Source organism: Pelodiscus sinensis, chromosome 4 (assembly GCF_049634645.1).
Source record: "Pelodiscus sinensis isolate JC-2024 chromosome 4, ASM4963464v1, whole genome shotgun sequence".
NCBI classification, from domain to species: Eukaryota; Metazoa; Chordata; order Testudines; family Trionychidae; genus Pelodiscus; species Pelodiscus sinensis.
This window is the reverse complement of record NC_134714.1, coordinates 122,766,623-122,788,047: the sequence shown is the minus strand read 5'-3', so window position 1 is coordinate 122,788,047 and position 21,425 is coordinate 122,766,623. Positions and strand designations below refer to the sequence as shown.

Here is a 21,425-nt window from a genome sequence, read left to right as displayed (position 1 = left end):
TTCGTCTACTACCCACAGTAAGGCTTCCAACTCGATGGCATAGGCTGAGGCTTTCTCTCTAAGGCGTTGGCACTGCTCATAAAAGTCTGCCATGGGGTCCAGTGATAAATGACAGTTACTGTATTTTGCTCTAAGCTCTTCAATAGCTCGGGCTGGAAACTGTTCCTGAGGTAGCAGATTAAATACCTATATCCTTAGCAATAGGGGTCTCTAGTCCACAACACCCATTTGAGGTCTGTACTTTAACTGACACCAAACCCAGGTCATACCAATCCCCCTAGGCTCCAAACTGTGAATCCATGCTGTCCTGGTGCTCTGGTGTGGCAGATTACCAACTCTGTGCAAACTAATCAAGCTTCCTCTATCAGAGTCACAGCACAAGTAGCTGAAAAAATGTAACCCCTCCTGTTCACTTGCCCAGTCTGAGGTTATTCAGCATAGGGGAAGCCTTTTGACTTCGTACACAACTGTGGGAGGCTAGGCCTGAAGCTCCTTGGTATGCTCTGCGTTGTGTATTATGTGCACACCTCAGACCAGACCCACTCAGACAAATCACCAGGAACAGGCTTTATTCTGTTAAAAAAAAAAACACACATAGAATAGGATCACGGTTCAGCAGCCCCTCCTCTCTGCATGCACCCTGCATGCTGCTTCTAGCTCAGTCCCTGCTGGGGGCAGAGGGTACATCCTGGCAGGAACCAAGAAGTTCTCCCAACATGCTGCATTAGAATACTTTCCTAGTCATTGTTGCATTCAGCCACTATGGTTAAAAGTGACAAAGTGGCTTGAATATATTTTTCCTATGCTCACAAGCTCAGGCTTTGTTCAGGAAACATTTTGTGAATTCTTAAATTGGGTTTAAAAAAATTACAACCTTTATGGTGTACTTTCCCATCCAAAATCCTAAGAAGGTTCACTTTATTCAGCCTTTGTGCACCATCATTCTAGAGAAATATTTTTCCTGAATCATTTGAGTAGGTGACCAGATCATCAGTCTATGAAATCTCTTTGAAGGTAGCCTCTCTAATCTCCTGAAAAGTTCCAGTCGCTTTAACCTCTCCTCATGTGGGACCCATTCCAAACCCCTAATCATTTTAGTTGCCCTTTTCTGAGTTTCCCCCATCTCTTATGTTCTTATGGACTAACTGCCCGCGGCTACACACGGCAGTTAAATGTTATTTCAAACTAAGTCCTTAGTTCGAAATACCTGTTACTCCTTCTGGAGTTTGTGTATCTGATAGTCTCACCATCCTTTCTACTAAGACAATAGAGGTTTGTTTTCTCTTTTTACAATCCAGATGGCAGCAGTGCATTTTGCCTTATATATGTCAGTCTTTTAATCACTTTTTGCCTGGTCTTCAAAGACTTGTATATCATCTCCCACATGAGGCCGTGCTGCCCTGATGCAGAAAATTGGAGCTCCTGATGCTGTGGGAATGCTGTTTGTGTCAATGAAGGTGTTATTACCTGGGAGACCTGACCTATCAGTGATTTACTTCTGGTTTCTGAACAGATGTTCTCAGAAATTCTTCCATTCATTGCAATGAGTTATTGCCAAAACCAAAGGATTTAATTTAAGGAGAGCTATCTAGGCTCATAGGTTGATTGATTGATTCATCTAGATTCTAAAGGATTCTGACCCAAATTACTTATTAAATGAAAAGTGATTCAGGGCTTTATGAGTTTTATTTAAACTATTCAAAGTGAAATTAAATACTAATACAGATTCTGTAAACCAATTTGGGATTAAATGATGTAACAATTAAACTAAGGCTGAAGATGATGACGGTTATCTTGATTTTACTCCAATATTGCTGATAGAACAGCAAATAATCACTTAGGGTGCATCTACACTGCACTGTTATTTCGGAAAAATGGCTATTATTCCAAAATAACAATATGAGTGTCTGCACAGCAATTCTGTTATTTTGAAATAATTTCAAACTAATGGATGGCTTATTCTGACATCTGTAAATCTCATTCCACGAGGAATAACGCCTCTTCCAAAATAGCTATTTTGGAACAGGGTGTGTGTGGATGTGGCACAGGGAGTTATTTTGAAATAAGGGGCCTTCAGGAAATCCCACAGGTGCCCTGCTGGCTATTCCATCCATACTCCTTAGGACTCCATAGTTCCTTTTCCCCTGCAGCCCTTAAAGCTGCAGCCACAGAGGAAAGGGCTTGTGGCAGGAGCCCTGACAGCCTCCAGCTGCACTGCAGCTGCTACATCAATTCAGCAGGCCATCATGGCAGAACCTCGAGGCCCCCAAGAACCCTCCCCAACTCCTAGGGAGCACACTGATGGCTCCCAGGAGCCTGCCAGGCAACATAAGAGGCGTGCATTGGCCTGGTCTGAGGAGATCATGACCCTCATTTAGGTGTGGGGTGAGAAGGAAAACTTACAGGATCTCTAATCCAGACGGTGTAATGCCAACTTCTATGGCTGTATGGCCGATAGCCTGGCCACCAAAGGCCATATCCGAACCCAGGAGCAGATCCGGATGAAAGTCAAAGAGTTCCAACAGGGCTATGCCAGGGCGAGAGAGTGCAGCTCCTGCTCTGGGGCAGAACCACACTTCTGCCCCTATTATCAGGGTCTGCACCACATCCTGGGGAGCGGTGCAGCTCTTTCCCTACCTCTGGTAGTTGACTCAGGGCTGGATACACCCGTCGTTGCGCACCTGGGGGTTAGAGCTGGAGGAGGAGAACTCCGATGCAGCCAGCACCATCACCTCAGTGACACTGGAGCCAGTACCCCAGGCTTCCTCCAAGGCTGAGGAGAGAACATCAGGTGAGTGACCTTATTTTTCTCACATAAACAGGGTGGAGGTGGCAGGCGGCGAGAGGCTCGGGAATGCTCCTCACTCGGCCTCCTTGGCCTGGGGAATCACGCTGCAGCCCATGCACATGGATGCATGATCAGTGGCAGTCTGTGCCACACAGCCCCAGGAGGCTGCATCTGTGCACCCCTGGGTTCCTGCTCACGGTCTGCAGGGAGGCTGTCCACATTTCAGACACCCAGGTGGGGGACATGCACCACAAACCACTGCTAAAAGGAGGCTGGGGCCAGGGAGAGAGACATAGACTCTGGAGTGCCCCACATCGTACATGGGCATGCCTGCACACTTGAGGCAACACCCACTCCCCGGGACAGTGCTGCCAGGCATAGGTGTGTCTGCTGCTCACAGCCTTCTCCCTTCCTACACCCTCACCTCTCCTCCCCCAGCAGTCATGGATACAAGTTCTCTTCCCTTCAGATGCTACCAATGCCGGACCCAACATGTACACAGGGCTGAGGCAAGCCCAGCCAGTCTGAGATCCCTCCCGCCCACTGGATCCTAGTGTGGCCAGCAACTTCCCATGCCTGCTTGTCCCTGGGATATGATGGGGGGAAGGAGAAGCATGCTTCCCTGGGGATGACTGGGCCTCTGTAAGAAAGGGCCTGCTGTCCAGGCCACAGATGGCTTTGCTCCCAGGACATCATCTTCATCTGACCTGAGAACTGTCTCAGCTCACAGATGATGGTAAGGCTTCCGGGGCAGTCTCTCCAGGGATGACTATCTTGATTTATTCCCCCTAGCTGGACCAGCTGCTAGAGGGGGGGCAGTCAACACCACCCGAGGTAGGCACCTGACAGCGGGGGAGTTGCAGGTGCTGGAGAAAGCAGGAGGAACTGATGTGGGGGCCCTGCACAAGATGCTGGTGTAGGAGGTCTGGGAGGATACGCAGTGGCGGACAGAGACCTGGACTGAGTTGTTGCAGTAGGGATGCAACATGTACGCGACCGCGTAGGCTTTCCTCACACACTTGGAGCCAACTCCTGCTCCTGCCTTTGTCCCAGTTCCTGGTCCTGCCCCTCCTCCCATGCCTGACCCTGCTCTAGCCCTCTTGCTTCTCCCCCAGCCTCCCGTCCATCCCCCCTGTGGTTGCTGAGGTCCCCATCCATGAGGCAGAAGAACCACTAGAGCTAGCATCACTCCTAGCCCCAGCCCTGAGCCTCTCCTCCCCTTTCCTCCCCCTTTTCAGTACCCTCCTCCTCTTCCAAGGTTTTCATCCCTCCACCTCCCCGCTTCCCATTTCTAGGTTCTTTCTCTGGCCCCTTCCTGGTTACTTCTACCCCATATAAATAACCAAAGAGGTTTTTTTTTTTCAAAACCAAACAGTTTTTTATTGTCTCTGCAAGGAAGAGGGGTGGAGGGGAAAAGGGAGGGGTTGTTGGAGAGGTAAGGAACAGGCCCCTAGTGGAGAGGCCCTGGGGAGAGTGTCACTGGGGTCCTTGTGAGAAACTCTCCCTCAGGACATCCTGGATACTCCCCCCCCCCCCCCCCCCCGCTCCTGATGGGCCTGCTGGATGGCAGCTGTGCACAGCTGTTCAAAGGCTTTGCCCTCCCACCCAGGAAGGAATGCCTCTTGCTTCCTCTCTCAGAAGTTGTAGAGCATGCAATACATTGACACCGCCTAGAGGATGTTCTGCTCCCATACATCGAAGTGGGTCAGGAGGCATCTGAACCTTGTCTTGAGACACCCGAAGATGACTCCGCCTGCATGCAAGCCCTGCCCAGCCGGGCATTAAAGCAGTCCTTGCTGGGGTCTTGATGTCCAATGTAGGGCTTCGTAAGCCATGCCATGAGAGAGTAGGCTGTATCCTCCATGGTGCACAGTGGCATGTCCACATCCCCAACCCTGATGGTGCACTCGGGGAAGAAAGTGCCAGCCTCTAGCTTCTGAAATAGGCTGGAGTTTCTGAAGGTATGGAAGTCATGCACCTTCCCCCACCACCTGATGTAGATGTCTGTAAACTGCCTGCAGTAGTCGACCAGGGCCTGCAGGACCATGGAAAAGTATCCCTTGCAATTAATGTACAGAGATGCCCGGTGGTCAGGGGCCTGGATGCAGATGTGGGTGCTGTCAATAGCCCTCCCCCCGCAACTGGGGAAGGCCTGTTGGTAAAGCTGGCAACAATAGAGTCTGTGTCACCAAGGTAGATGACTGTACGCAGCAGGATAGTGTTGATGGCCCTCATCACCTGGAAATGGAGACAAACAAACAAAACAGAAAATCACAGGGGTGCCAGAGCCTTTTGGAGGTCACCGAGCCTCCCCTTCTACCCACCAACCACACCAGGAGATACTCTCTATGTAGCCCACCCCTCCAGCAGGGCTGTGTGAGGGTGGGACTGGAGAACCACCTGGGAAAGGGGGCTTCCCCTCCCACCCTCCACCTACCCCATACTCCAATTTCCCTAGGGTTCCCCTTTCCAGCCCTTCACATGCACACTTCCAAGACTGCAGCTTGAGAAGGCCATACCTACATCACGAGGGCCACAACGGTCAACTTCATCACAGCAAATTGGTTCCCAGTGGATTGGTAACTGTTCAGCATGGTGAGCTTCCAAATAGTGATGGCAACTGCTTCTCCAAGGGGATGGTGGCTCACATTTGGGTATCCCATCACTCAAGGGGAGGGGTGAGCCAGGCACGCAGCTCCAGACAGGCCTCCTTCCTCATGCAGAAATTCTGGAGCCACTGCTGGTCGTCCTACCACTCCATGATGAGCTGATCCTGTGAGTTGGAACTGGTGTCCAGCCGTCAGAAGCGGCAAAGCAAAGTGGGTTGCAGCTAGAAGAGCTGCTCTCACAGACAGAGGTTGAGGGTCTGCTCAAACAGCTGGGGATTGTGTTCCTGCAGGGTCTAGAGGGCAGACTGCAGAAACTGCAGCATGACAGTCAGGGGCCATTGCATAGAATCATAGACTCGTAGGGCGGGAAGAGACCTCAGGAGGTCATCGAGTCCAACCCCCTACCCAAAGCAGGACCAACCCCAACTAAACCAGCCCAGGTAGGGCTTTGTCAAGCTGGGACTTAAAAATCTTTAGGGACAGAGATTCCACCACCTCCCTATGTAACCCATTACAGTATTTCAGAACTCCCCTAGTGAAATAGTTTTTCCTAATATCCAGCCTAGAACTTCCCTACTATAACTTGAGATTATTGCTCTTTGTTCTGCCATCCCTCACTACTGAGGACAACCTCTCTCCATCCTCTTTGGAACTTCCCTTTGGGAAGTTGAAGGCTGCTATCAAATGCCCTCTCACTCTTCTCTTCTGCAGATTAAATAAACCCAAATCCCTCAGCCTCTCCTCGTAGGTTATGTGCTCCAGCCCCCTAATCATTTTGGTTGCCCGCCGCTGGACCCTCTCCAATGCATCCACATCCTTGATATAGTGGGGGGCCCAGAACTGGATGCAATACTCCAGATGTGGCCTCACCAGTGCAGAATAAAGTGAAATAATCACTTCTCTAGATCTGCTGGCAATGCTCCTCTTAATGCACCCTAATATGCCATTAGCCTTCTTGGCTACAAGTGCACACTGTTGACTCATATCCAGCTTCTCATCCACTGTAATCCCCAGGTCCTTTTCTGCTGAACTGCTACTTAGCTAGTCAGTCCCCAGCATGTAACAATGGGATTCTTCTGTCCCTAATGCGGGACTCTGTGCTTGTCCTTGTTGAACCTCATCAGATTTCTTTTGGCCCAATCCTTTAGTTTGTCTAGGTCACTCTTGATCTTATCCCTACCCTGCAATGTATCTACCTCTCCCCCTGGCATAGGGTCATCTGCAAACTTGATGGGGGTGCAACCCATCCCTTCATCAAGATCCTTAATAAAGATGTTGAACAAAACCAACCCTAGAACCGATCCTTGGGGCACTCTGTTTGAAACCGATTGCCAACCAGACATCAAGCCATTGAACACTACCCTTTGGGCCTGAAAATCTAGCCAGCTTTCTATTCACCTTACTGTCCATTTATCTAATCCATACTTCCTTAACTTGCTGGTTATAATATTGTGGGAGACCATATCGAAAGCTTTGCTAAGGGTAAGGTATATTACAGCCACTGACTTCCCTGTTTCTACAGAGCTCATTACCTCATCATAGAAGCTAATCAGATTGGTCAGGCATGACTTGCCCTTGGTGAATCCATGATGACAATTCCTGATCACTTTCCCCTTTTCCAAGTTCTTAAAAAGGGATTCCTTGAGGATCCCCTCCATAATTTTTTCAGGGACTAAGGTGAGGTTAACCTGTCTGTAGTTCCCTGAATTGTCCTCCTTCACATTTTTAAAGATGGGCTACATTTGACTTTTTTCAATCATCTGGTACCTCTCCCAATATCCACAAGTTTTCAAATATAATGTCCAAAGGTGTGCTGAGAGGTAGCTCCAGCTTCATAGCTGGGAGTGCTGAAAAGTGCAAGGTAAGGGCAACCAAAACATGCGGTGAAAATGCTTTGCTTTCCCTCAGGGTGTATCTAGACTACAGGATTTTGTCAACAAAAGTGGACTTTTGTCAACAAAACTATACCTGCGTCTACACTAGCACTGAGTTCTGTTGACATAACGTCAACAGAACTCGGCAGTTTTGTTGATGGCAGTAAACCTCATTCTACAAGGAATAACGCCTTTTGTCGACAGAGTTCTGTCAACAGAAAGTGTTATTGCATCTGCACTGTCCTTTGTGTCTACACTCTCATGTTGACAAAGCGGCTTGCTTTGTCAACAGAACTGGATGTAGTCTAGATACTCTGTCGACAGTATCAAAGCCTCTGTCAACAAAAGCCTGTAGTCTAGACGTATTCTCAGAGAGGTAGGCAAGCAAGAGAAGAAGCTGTGAAATAGCAGTACAGGTGGGTACCTTTAAGCTTGAATCTCAGATAACCTCAGGCAGCAGCTCCAGGAAGTAACTGCTGACCTGATGCCCTGCCTGATGTGGTTCCAGGTTGCCTTAAATGCTAGTTAGTGTCCATTCCTTGTGGACACGTTCTTTTTGTGTGTAGGTGCACTATTTTGAAATAAGCTATTCTGGAAAATAAATTGCTGAATAGCTTATTCCAAAATAAGCGTGCATTATAAACATACCCTTAGTGATTCTAAAATAGGAAGTTCAAGGAGGAAGCTGTTAATTTAGTTGGCAAAGAACTCTTACGTATAATCCTTAGTTGAGTGTCTCTTTTAATATGAAAGTTTGGTGTTTTCCTCCTTTGACTTCACTATAGCTATATTGGCCAAACTATTTCCTCTCTCTACCCCCACTCCCACCCCAGCTTAAAAATTAAGTACAACATTTACAAAATATTTTATGAAGTGGAAGTTTAGGAGATTTTTTGCTAAGTAGTAACAACCTTGTTTTTTTGGAGAACTAAAGTAGGTTATATTAAATTGTACTGCTGACCTTTTAAGTTTTATTAAGAATACAATGAGCATCTGGATAGACAGTCTTGTAATATTACATACATCGAAATTAAATGAAATAGAAACACATGTAAAATGTATTAATCTGTGTTAGAATTCCTTTTAGAAAACTAAATATTTTTATTAAATAATGTATTTTCTTTTCAGATGTGACTTATTTCATTCTTATTTATTTTAGCTTGTGATACCACATTTAATAAGCCTGTTGGAAAAACAAATAAACAAACAGCTAACTTTTAGGTATGATATTGCCAAGGGATATGTCCAAGGTGAAGAAGATACAAAATATTTAATTGAACAGATTGCTGGTCATGAGACAATTTCTAAGGTGAGGGAAAATACTAGAAAGTTTGAGAAATGGTTGAAACTATATACTTTCAAATTTTTAATTTTTTTTTAAGTAATAGATTTAAATTGATAACTGGAAGGTAAAATAACTAAAGTAAAGGTGTCTGAATGATTACAAATAAATTTTAGCAGAGCTGATACACGAAGTGTATATTGCACTTTTTCAAAGGATGATGGAGCTGCTGCTCCATATTGCACACCTCCAAGATTCTTAATCAACTAGACCTTCTCTAAGTAGTCCTACAACACCTTTGCTCTCCGACAATATGGATTATGACTTAATGTCATTCTGACCCTAACTCACTCACTGCTAACCCCCATATTTAATCAACTTCAGTTTTATTTGTCCTAAAATGTATTTAAAATATGAACTCACAAAGATATATGTCTTTTCTAATAGAAATTACATTTTCCTTTATGTTACAGGAAATAAATAAAATTATGGAAAAAAATAAACAAGATGCTATGAAAGAGTTAGGTATGTAAAATGGAGTTATTTTACAGTATGCATCATGTTCAGTTAACTTTGCAAAAGAAAAAAGCTTACTGTAACAATTTCAAATAACTGTCTGTATAGATCTGCTTGATTTATCCTCCCATTTCTTTGCAGTATATGTACTATGTTTTAAAATAGCTGAAAGAAGAGAGGGGGTAGATTGGTACCAAGACTCCTTGGCTGTGTCTACACTGGGCCACTTATTCTGGAAAACCAGGCGCTTTTCCAGAATAATCTGCGAGCTGTCTACACTGGCCGCTTGCTTTTTCGGAAAAGCAACGATGATCTACTGTACAAAATCAGCCGCTATGCCGGAAAAACTATTCTGCTCCCGCTCGGGCATAAGTCCTTATTCCGGAACATTGTTCCGGAAAAGGGCCAGTGTAGACAGCCCAGTAATCTTTTCCGGAAAAAAGCCCCGATCGCGAAAATGACGCTCAGGGCTCTTTTCCGGAAAAGTGCGTCTACATTGGCCACAGACGCTTTTCTGGAAAAAGGGCTTTTCCGGAAAAGCAGCCTGCCAATGTAGCCGCTCCTTTTCCGGAAAAACTGGAAACGGAATAGTATTCCGTTTTAAGCATTTCCGGAAAAAGCTGCCAGTGTAGACGTAGCCCTTATGTATTTCTGGCTCTATACATTCAGGCTGCATCTAGACTGGCAAGTTTTTCTGCAAAAGCGGCTGCTTTTGCAGAAAAACTTGCCAGCTGTCTACACTGGCCACTTGAATTTGCGCAAGAATACCGATGATCTAATGTAAGATTGTCAGTGTTCTTGCGCAAATACTATGCTGCTTCTGTTCAGGAAAAAGCCCTCTTGCTATGCAAGAGGGCCAGTGTAGACAGCTAAAAACTGTTTTGCGCAAAAAAGCCCCAGTGGCAAAAATGGTGATCGGGGCTTTCTTGCACAAAACCGCATCTAGAGTGGCACGGACGCTTTTGCGCAAAAAGTGCTTTTTCGCAAAAGCGTCCGTGCCAATCTAGACTCTCTTTTCTGCAAATGCTTTTAACGGAAAAACTTTTCCGTCAAAAGCATTTGCTGAAAATCATGCCAGTCTAGACGCAGCCTCAGTGCTTTAGGATATCATGTGAGCAGACCCAATAGCTATAGCTTTCTAAAGGTTTTGATGAAGATGTGAAACAAATAGGCATATCTCAGGAAAACTGTTGGGAAAATTGATCTTTAGCCCTCATTGTAATCATGTATTAACATTTTAGACCCAATATCTTTCATAGGGAAGTAAGAGTTTATCACAAAGACCTTGTCTACCTTAATGGTGTAAGTTGATCTAAGTTCCATTAGTTATGTAAGTTACGTAACTTAAGGCCAGGTCCTCACTGGAAGAAAAAATTGATGCAATATACGCACATCCAGCTATGTGAATTGCATAGCTGGAGTTGACATACCTTGCATCAATTTTCTGGGGTGGCCCCACAGCAGGTCTATCAGAGAACCCTGGAAGATCAATTGTAGGAGCATTATTTGTCCCTTAAGTGGAGACATGACCTAAGATGACATAATTTGCCTCAAATTAAAACAGTATCTCCACCATGCTGTGTTGACGGGAAATGCTCACCCATCAACCAACCCCCCACTAATTCGTTTTCTACCACCTTAGGCTATGAGTCAGAGCACTCAGGAGCACCTCACTACTTTGTAGTTAATTACTTTACAGTTGTTACTTAGCTCCCTACTAGCATATACTTAGTTTCCTTCTCTTCCTTTCTCTTTGTTAAAAAAAAAAAAAAAAAGTTCTTCAAGTGGTGTCCTCGTGGATGCTCCACTGTAAGGTGTCGGGCTCGTCCCAGAGCCATTGGTCAGAGACTTTCAATAGCTATAGTCAGCTAGACCGTGCATGCGTGGGTAGCATTTCGCACTGTTCGTTCCTCTCTCCTGTTGCACGCAGTCCAGCTCCCACCAGTTCCTCTCAACCGTCTTCAGTCACAAGTGGACCTCCACTCTTCTCCTCATCTGGTCAGAGTTTCCTGTGAATAGTTAGACACCAAAATAGTTAGTTTTAGTTTAATAAGTTGTGTTCTATAGTTCTTTCTAGTTAGTTTAAAAAAAAACCTTTGCTTAATTGTTAGCGGTTTTTTACCTTAAAGAAAGAAAGAAAGAAAGAAAGATATTTAGTTCTAGGCCCTAACACAATACCTAGTTGGACTTTATAATGCCTGGTTCACCAGATTTTAAAAAGTGCTCCCTTTTCCGTGAGGCCATTCCAGCGTCCGATTGCAATTCGGCCTGTATTCATTGCCTTGGTGAGGCGCATGTCCCACAAAAGTGCACGGATTGCTCCAAGCTAACAGCCAGGGCATGTAGGGACAGAGAAATGTGCTTCAAAATGATTTTATTTAACAAAGCCCTACAGCCTTTGGACCCCGCTCCATGGCCGAGCTCAGAGGCGGGTATGACGCAGAAACATAGAGCTTCTTCTCTGGGGGTGACCACAGCAAAGAAAATGAACGTGTACCCCATATGTCCTTTACCCGCTGAACCGGTCAGCAGAATCAGCAGAGGGGATAAACCGGGTACATTCGGCACTGCCCCTGTGTTCTCAAAAACATCTGTGAGCGCTAAATCTAAAAAGCTGACAACCCCGGCACTGAGTATCAGGGCACTGTCAGCACCGAGATCGACAGCGGCACCAGGAACCCAAGCTGAGAGTCTCACCCATTCGTCCTCAGCACCAGTGATGACACGACCATCAGCAGTGCCGACACCCTCAGCACTGACGGTGCCGCACACTTCAGTGCCATTGACGGTGGAGCCACAGACATCGGCACCAAAGGCCCCGGACAATGGGGAGGCAGGGTTAACTTCAAGGAGCGGCACCACATCAGCAACGAGGAAAGCTGCTGATAAGACATGTAGTTGTCGGTGTCCTATTTCCCCATCTCCGACTTTCTCTTCTGCACTGTTTCCCTTGCTGCCGACTCATCACTCTCCCATACGGAGCAACATTTGGTACTGGATATGGAGCGCCTCTCATTCCCCTTGGCGTAGTCTTAGATCTCCATATCGGGAGCTGCTACGAGAGCATGTGAGACATTGATAGGCACAGCTCGATTTCTCCACCACTATCCTCGAGGCTGTCTCCACACTTTCCTCATTCACCAATGTGATCTCTCACTCAATATATTACAGATGGCATGGCAGCGTTATATCATCCAGGTGCTCATCACCGAGTCACTCTGAGCATTATTATGAGCATTACCACAGACCACACTGTTCCTCTCACCATTATTACATATCTTATTCTTATAGGAGGTCTCCATGCTGCTGTCACTCACCTGCCTATCAGCATGTTGCGGTCAAGGCACATTCACAACAGCAGGAGCATCTCCCAACTCTGCCTACACAGAGCCCTGCTACTCAACCCCAGCAGTCCAAACCAGAGGAGGGTCAGTTATCTGAGGGGGAGGATCAACAACCCGATATATCCCCAACAGACCAGTCCTCATCCTCCCCTGTTGAAGTGGTTTTTCCAGGGGACATGTCCCCTCCAGACAACCTGAAACAATTTCAGGAACTCTTTAAGTGGGTTGCGGAATCTCAGGAGGTACAGCTGGTGGAGGTTCAGAGCAAGCAATACCATCTGCTGAAAAACCTGCACCCTTAACAGCAGTCAAAAATCGCTCTTCTTATTGACAAAGTGATTATGGAGGCTGCAGAAGAAATTTGGCAGACCCCTGCCTCTGCAGCACCAACGAGAAAGTAGGTCGACAAAAAGTATTTTGTTCCCTCCAAAGGTCTCAAATTTTTATTCAATCACCCACAACCGAGTTCTCTCGTGGTTGATGCGGCTCAGCACAGGTCCAAGATGCCACAATACAGAAACACTGTGCAGACAAGGACAGTAAAAAATTAGACCTCTTTGGCAGGAAAGTCTATTCATCGGCCACTGTACTCCTTTGCATCGTGAACCATGCCACTCTGCTTTCCAATCATAATTTCAATAATTACTCGAAATTGATGGAGCTTGTCCACTACCTCCCTGATTCCAAGAGACTACTCTTGAAATCTGTCATACAGGAGGGCTATACATCGGCCAGGGCAGGGTTACAGATCGCCCTAGATGTAGCGGATACAGCCGCATGCTCCACGGCTATGGCGCTCTCTATGAGAAGATCGTCCTGGCTTGCCACAGCTGGAGTTCCCAAAGAACTGCAAAGTAAAGTAGAAGAGCTTCCATTTGAGAAACAGAGGCTTTTTGCAGACAAGACAGACAAGGTCCTCCACTCAGGGAAGGACTCGCATACGACCTTGCGTACTCTAAGGATGTATACTCCTCCTTAAAGATACAAGAGATACTACTCATATCAAAGGAGATACAATTACCAATATCAAAGGCAGCAGCACCACCCCTACGACCATTCTCACCCAAAGCAGCGTCTGGAGTGCAGACGCGTTCAGCCAGATTGCGCGATCAATCAGTCTGCCACAAAGCAGCAGGTTTGACTCCTCAGTCGAGGGCACACAGACAGTTTATATTGTCGGGACACAACATCAGATCCCCCTTCTGTTTCACCACCGTCTACAGCCATTTTACCATCATTGGGCCACCATAACATCAGACCAACCAGTCTTGGAAGTTGTGGCATCTGGATTCACAATCCCATTTACCTCCATTCCTCCCACCACCCCACCAACCCCGTCCCTCTTCAGGGACCCATCTTGCAAGGATCTCTTAAGACAAGAGGTCCATCACCTTCTGTCTATTGGTGCTATAGAGAGGATTCCAAGTCAGTTCAGAGGAAAAGGCTTCTATTCCTGTTATTTCCTAACTCAGAAGAAAACGGGAGGATGGAGGCCCATTCTCGATCTGCGGAAGTTGAATCACTACCTCTGGAAGCAACACTTCAAAATGGTGACAATTACTACCATAATACCATCACCGGACAATGGAGACTGGTTTGCAGCCATCGACCTTCAAGAGGCTGATTTCCACATTGCCATCTATCCAGCGCACAGGTGATTCCTTTGTTTTGTTGTCGGCAACGATCATTTCCAATATTGAGTGCTACCATTTGGCCTTGTGTCTGCTCCCAAGGTCTTCTCGAAAACTCTTTTAGTAGTGGAAGCACATTTGCATTGCAGAGATGTCATCATATTTCCTTACCTAGACGACTGCCTCATAAAAGGTCGATCATGGGAAGAGACATCCCACATGGTCACACTGATCAGACATTTTTAACTCCCTCAGCCTCACTGTCAATGAGCAGAAGTCCAAGGTGGAGCTAACTCAGAATCAAGCCAACCCCTATGAACTTTATGGTCTGTCTCGATATGGGCATACTTACCTATGGAACGATTTCAAGCAATATAAGATCTGATAACCATCCTGGTGCATGCCCCTGCAGCTCACTTTTCTGCAACTGATGGGCCATATGGCTGCTACCACATTCGTGGTTCAGTATGCATGGTTACGCTTCTGCTGTCTCCAGCATTGGCTGGCATCGGTATATATCCTGACAAAAGAGAGCATTCAAAAGTCAGTAGCTCCTCCAGCCCACTTTCGCAGATCCCTATTGTGGTTGATCAAACCACGCAATCTCATGGCAGGGGTCTCGTTCCACCATTCTCAACCAATGAATCAGTTAACCACAGATGCCTCCCTCACTGGCTGGGGTGCACATATGAATGGCATGACGGTCTAGGGCAGGTGGTGAGCAACAGAAGCGGCTCTTCACATAAATCTTCTAGAGCTCAGAGCAGTCTTCCATGCATGCAGACACTTCCATTCCCACATATCTGGAACCACCACCAGTATATTGACTGACAACATCGCAACGATGTATTACATGAATCAACAAGGAGGGTCACGCTCATGGTTGCTTTTTGCAGAAGTAGTCCAATTATGGAATTGGTGCATTCAAAATGACGTCACCTTAATAGCATCTTACTTACCTGGCACCAGCGATGCTGTTGCAGACTCGCTGAACAGGCATTTTCCTCACGATCATGAGTGGGAGATACATGCAAACATCCTTTGATGCATCTTCTCCCTCTGGGGATCTCCTCAAATAGATCTATTCGCCACTGGCAACAACACCAAGTGTCACCACTGTTACTCCAGGGCAAGCATTAGGAAAGGTTCACTGGGAGATGCATTCCTGATCAGCTGGAAGATGTCACTATTCTATGCATTTCCCCCGACTGTGCTCATACCCAGAGTTCCAGAGAAAATCAACACAGATTCTGCACAAGTAATTCTCATAGCTCTGGTATGGGCGAGGCAACTGTGGTATCTATTCCTTCACCAAATGTCCTTGAAACTATCTTACCCTCTTCCTCCTCTATCAGATCTGCTCTCTCAGAACTGCCGCTCTCTCCTCCATCCCAGGCCAGAGACTCCACATTTGTGGCTTGGCTCCTGACTGCTTCAAAGCATCTGAGCATCTCTGCTCGGAACAAGTAAAAACTGTCTTAATGCATAGTAGAAGGGAGTCTATGTGAATGACTTATCTCTCAAAGTGGCGAAGATTTGTGGTCTGGTGCTCCGATAATCAAATTGACACGTATGCCTTGCTCCTCCATCAGATCCTTGATTATGTCTTTCACCTGGAACGAGCAGGCTTTTCTATCTCTTCTTTGAAAGTACATTTAGCAGCAATCAGTGCCTTCCATCATTCCACAAAGGAGGTGTCAGAATTTGCTCACCCAATCATTAAAAGATTCATAAAAGGTTTGACGAACCTCAATCCCCCATGTAGACTGCCACCACCCTCCTGGAACCTGGATTTGGTGCTGGATACCCTAATGTGTCCCCCGTTTGAGCCATTGGCCATGACATCTCTCCACATGCTCACAGTGAAATTGGTTTTTCTGTTAGCAATTACTTCTGTGTGTATAGTTAGTGAACTTGCCGCCATGATGGCATCACCACCATTTGCATCGTTTACCAAAGACTTGGTGATATTACAACTGCACCCTGCCTTTATTCCCAAAGTTTGTTCCAAGTTTCATATTAACAAACTTATCGTATTGCCCTCATTCTATCTGAAACCTCATTCCTGTTTGCGAGAAGGTCGTCTCCATACACTCGACGTACGTTAAGCTCTTGCTTTTTATATTGACAGAACCCGAGAGTGGCGCAAAATGGCTATTAGTATTAATTGCAGAAGGATCCAAAGGCAATGCCTTATCCACCCAACATATTGCAGCGCTTATAGTAACATGCATCACCACCTGCTATTCCATTCGTAATAAATCTCTCCAATCCCAACCAAAAGCCCACTCTATGAGAACAATGGCTACATCTACAGCCTTCATACAAGTCTTCCCATTGAGTGATATCTGTCAAGCGGCTACAGGGTCATCTAATGCTACATTCATGAACCATTATGCGATTGTACAACACTTGGACGCTGACTCCACTGTGGCTTCAGTAGTACTTTCGGTCACTGATAAACCTTAAATCCGGAGTGCATTCTGAGTACTGCTATCTAGTCACCTACAGTTCCTCGTGCCTGGACTACCCTAGAGCTAGTCATGTCAGTGTGCAGAGGAGTGTTGACCCACCTCATACTCAGAGCCTGGGTCCGATCCCCACACACCATCCGTCCACTCCAGAGACGTTCAATGCAGCCCATGAGCTCATTGAACTGACAGCCTTCCCTTCGTCACCCCTGCTCTTGGAGGGGTCTTCGCCTTCGGCACCGGGGGCCATGGCGGCACTGGTTGCGGCGCCTAAGCCAGTAGCCTGGTCAGTACCACCATCGATGCCAATGCCAACGTTGGTGACGGCGTTGACACCTGCACCGGCGGCATCGGCACTAGCAGATCCCCAGCACGTGTGGGGGAACTGTATGGCACCGATAGTTGCTGCCTGTTCTCAGGGTGCGCGTCTGGCGCCAGCATCGCATGCCTCGACGGCACCGCAGGCTCCATCACTGCCACTGCCACTGGCACCGGCATCAACAGCACTGACGCCAACTGCAGCTTCCACTCCCGGTTCAGTGCAGCAGCTGCCCAGCACCAGAGTTCCGGCACCACCGTTAATGCATCCACCTAGACAGGCCCATGCAGGGAAGCCAGAGTCCATGTCTAGGTATAGGCTTAGTCTCCATTCCAAGCACTCCTCCACGGCACCGCCCTGGTCTGCTTTGGACTACTCCTCTGAGTCTGAGGCAGAGTTGCTGCACTCAGGATGCTTGTCTAGGTTTTCGTCCTGGTATTGCTCACGTTCTCGGCACCAGCCAGTGCCGGAAGATTTTCAGCAGATGTGGTCTCTGCAAGCTCAACCGCCCTGGCCATTTTGGATGCCCTGGGCATACCATCAGTAGCAGGGCCCAATGCCACCCTCTCTAGCGTCCAGTGTCTCCCATCAGAGGAGCACCCTATCCGCTTCGATGTTGAGACCTCCTCCGTCCTCTATAGTGGACGGTACACAGAGGCAGGAGGCATTAGCGGAAGTGCCCCCAGTGGCTATCCCTGTAGCCAGACAGGAACCCCCCTGTAACATCCATTTTTGCTTGCCTGAAGCATACAGGAGCAGGAGGCTCAGGATATGCAGGCTGCTGTGTGACCGTGAATGGCTGTAAACAGAGATATGCCAATTGCTGACCAAGAGGCTGCCAAGGAGTGCCCTTGACTAAAACCCATATTGATACGAACACACAGCCATCCGCGGGGGGAGGAATCTCTCGCCCAGTAAAAAATGTCTAGTACGCACAATTTAGTTATCTCTCTTGCAAGTGTAAATTAACTTGAAACTTGCTTGTAAGAACTGGCACCACAGAGACAGACCAGTACAATTTGGCATCTTAGATAAGAAAGAGGATATGGGCCCCTATGGGTATAAAGATGGGTCCAGCAGCACATTTACTCTTGAGTGTCAATCTACCATCTATCTGCTGGTCGGGTTAGGTGTTTGACCTCCCGAGGTTCCACGGGGACGCCCACCTCGTATTCGTCTTTCCTAGGAATTGAGGGACCAGCCCCGGCTTGACCCGCTGGAGTCGAGAGGCACAGAAGGGGGTAAAAGTTGTACCTGGATGTGATCCTTTGTCTTAAGTGTACACATAGACTTAGAGTTCTTTAAAGATTAAGCTGTCACTTGGTACCATTATTTCTATTTTCTATCTTTATTTTCTTTGTAACCATTTTTAAGATCTATATTTGCTAGCAGTTAAGAAATAGAGCAATAGCCATTGTAACCATATGATTTATAAGCTTCTTTAATAAACCTGTAACTGTTTAAGTTTTAACCTGACTCCTTCAGTTGCTGTAACAGAACCAAGCACAATTTAAAAGAACTTCAGCCGGTCATAAGAGACAGGTATAGGAAGAGCTTGGGCGTTTTGGATCGTGTCACTCCCAGGTGACAGATCCATTGGGGCATCTCTCAGTCTTCCCTAGACTGCCTGCTGCGAAGGGATCCTGTATCCTAGCAGCTGAAATCTGAGATGTAATAAGCTCTTCCCATAAACTCTGGGGCATCTGTCAGCCTGTTGGCTGCCCTCCGCAATGGGACCCCGGTCCTAGCAGTAAAGTCACGGGTGTGAAACCTTTTCTCAGTAACACACACACACACACACACTGCCCTGACCGTCAGCTGACAATTGGCGTAGTCGGCAGGATTGTGTTATTGGTTCAAATACAGCAGCATGAAGCCTGTCACGATAGACATGGAATTTAGCTGTATGGAGGAAGAGTTTGCCCAAGAGGGATGGGGCTGACAACCCCGCTTGTGCGGAAACCCCGCAGGCGACCCCTCCTCCCCCCGTCCAGAGATGGTGGAAGACCCCGGGGCACGTTAGGGGGGAGTCATCCTCATCCACTGAAGAGGCCCTGGAGAACTCAGCCCCGTCCTTGTCGGCGATGGATGCTAGGGCTCATCAAGAGTTGCTCTATAGGCTGGCAGCTAATCTGGGGATACCAGTGGAGCCTGTGGCCGAGGACTCTGATCCAATGGTCAACATCCTCACTGTGGATGCCCCCGCCAAGTTGGCCCCACCTCTAAATAAGACAGTGGCTAAGATTACGAACGCCTTGTGGCAAACTCCAGTATCTATAACCCCCACCCTTAAGTGGGTTGACAAGAGGTACTTCGTTCCGCAGTCGGGGCATGAGCACCTCTACTCCCATCCGGTTCCAGGTTCACTGGTGGTCCAGGCGGTCACTCAGAAGGAGAGACGGGGCAGCCTGGACCTATGCCAATTGCCAGGGAGCCCAAGCGCCTTGACTTGCTGGGGCACAAGGTCTATGTGACAGGCAGTGTCCATTTATGCATCGCCAGCCAGCAGGCGATGCTCAGTCACTACACCTATAACACGTGGCAGGCGTTGGATAAGTTCTGGGACAGGCTGCCCCCGGATGCTAGGTAGGACTTTGCAGCTATGGTCACAGAGCAGAGGACCATAGCACGTACGGCCCTATGAGCCGCCTGGATGTGGTGGACTCAGCTGCCAGAACCATGGCTTCTGGTGTGGTCATGTGTCGAAGCACCTGGCTGCAGGTATCAGAGATCCTGCCAGACATGCAGTCCACGATCCAAGACCTGCCCTTTGATATGCGAGCCCTTTTTTCCAAACACACGGCTTCCAGGCTGCATAGTCTGAAGGACACAGGGGCTATGCTTAGGTCATTAGGCATTCACACCCCGTGCCTCAGCAGAGGCAGCTACCGATTAGGCATCTGGGGAGGTCGTAGTTCCAGCCTTCTCAGCTGGACCAGTGGCGGCGGCATCCTCTCAGTTCGAGTGGGGGTATAGGTAGTGCGGCAGGTGCCACTTCCACTCGTAATAGGCAACGTCACCCATGGGCTGATGCAGATAGGGGCACTAGTCAGCCCTCCACCCAGCAGTCTAAGCAGCCATTTTGAAACTGTGCCCGAGGACTGTGTACCAGTCCCTGATATCACCCCGCCGTTTGGGGACAGGTTGTCCCATTTTTTTCCAAGCCTGGGCCCACGTCATGTCCGACAAGTGGATGCTGGGCTTGGTAAGGATGGGTTACTCCATCCCCTTTCTGAGTTCCTCGCCTTCCCTCACCCACTCCTAGTCCCTTTTCAGAGACCCATCTCACAAGGCCCTCCTCCATCAGGAGGTCCTCTTGCTCATGGAAAAGAGAGCGGTGGAAAGGGTCCCGCCTCATCGGGAGGGCAAGGAGTTCTATTCCCATTATTTTATTATCCCTAAGCCCAAGGGAGGGCTTCGTCCTATCCTGGACCTCAGAAACCTCAACAAAGCTATAAAAAAGCAAGGTTTAGGATGACCCTGGCCTCCATTATTCCAGCTCTAGAAGTAGGGGATTGGTACGCAGCCCTTGACTTGAAAGACGCTTATTTTCACGTGGCCCCACGGCCAAGTCACAGGCGATTTCTCCATTTTGCAGTGGCCCACAGCCACTAACAGTTCCTGTGCTCCCCTTTGGGTTCTCTACTGCCCCCAGGGTCTTTACAAAATGTATGGCAGTGGTGACAGTCTTTCTCAGGAGGCATGGGATCCAAGTGTTTCCATACCTAGATGACTGGCTCATTCTTGGGTGGTTGAGGGAACAAGTGCATATACGCTTTACAAGGACCATCTTCAGAAAGCTCAGGCTCGTGTTCAACAAGGAGAAGTCGCTGCTAACCCCCTTGCAGGACATAGAGTTTGTGGGAACCTACATAGATGCTAGAAAGGGGCGAGCGTATCTCCCCAGGGCCAGATTCCAAACTATGGCTGCTATGGTGTGCAGCCTAACACTGTCCCCACTCGTAACGGCTCGGAATTGCATGAAACAGCTCGGGTATATGGCAACCTGCACGTATGTGGTCCGTCACGCCAGGCTGAGACTCAGACCGCTGCAGGCTTGGCTGGCACGGTCTTTCAACCAGGCCAAAGCACATTGAGACACCATCCTGATGGTGCCTCCGGAAGTGATTGCCTCCCTGTAATGGTGGGCTCGGGAGGACAAAGTGTGCAAAGGGGTGCCTTTTCAGGTGGCGGTTCCCTTGGTCACACTAATAACCGATGCCTCCGGCGAGGGTTGGGGCGCACAGTTAGAGCGCCAGAGGACACAGGGGTTATGGACTCCCCACAAAAAGGCCTTGCATATAAACATCAGGGAGTTAAGGGCTGTCAGGAGGGTGTGCAAGGTCTTCCTGACCACTCTCTCAAGGAAATCTATATTGGTGCTGCTAGACAACATGTCAGCAGTGTTTTATATAAACAAGCTTTGGGGGGAGGGGCCGAACCTCGGTTTTCTCCCCTGTGCTGCAAAGCGGTTCTCTTGTGGGAGTTTTGCATAGCTCACAATTTTTAGCTCCAGACGGCGTACTTGCCAGGTTGCAAGAAAACGCTGGCAGACTTACTGAGCAGGTCCTTCAGAGCTCACGAGTGGTGC

General features: G+C 47.9%; 1 protein-coding gene across 1 annotated transcript in view; it reads left to right on the top strand.

Moving 5' to 3' along the window:
* The window catches only part of LOC112547202 (solute carrier family 9 member C1), a 384,930-nt gene that overhangs the window by 187,826 nt on the left and 175,679 nt on the right, over nucleotides 1–21,425 (top strand). The window contains exons 17-18 of the mRNA XM_025188925.2: nucleotides 8,431–8,580; nucleotides 9,027–9,078. Coding sequence (XP_025044710.1) covers nucleotides 8,431–8,580; nucleotides 9,027–9,078 — 202 coding nt within the window. The remainder of the gene's footprint in view (nucleotides 1–8,430; nucleotides 8,581–9,026; nucleotides 9,079–21,425) is intronic.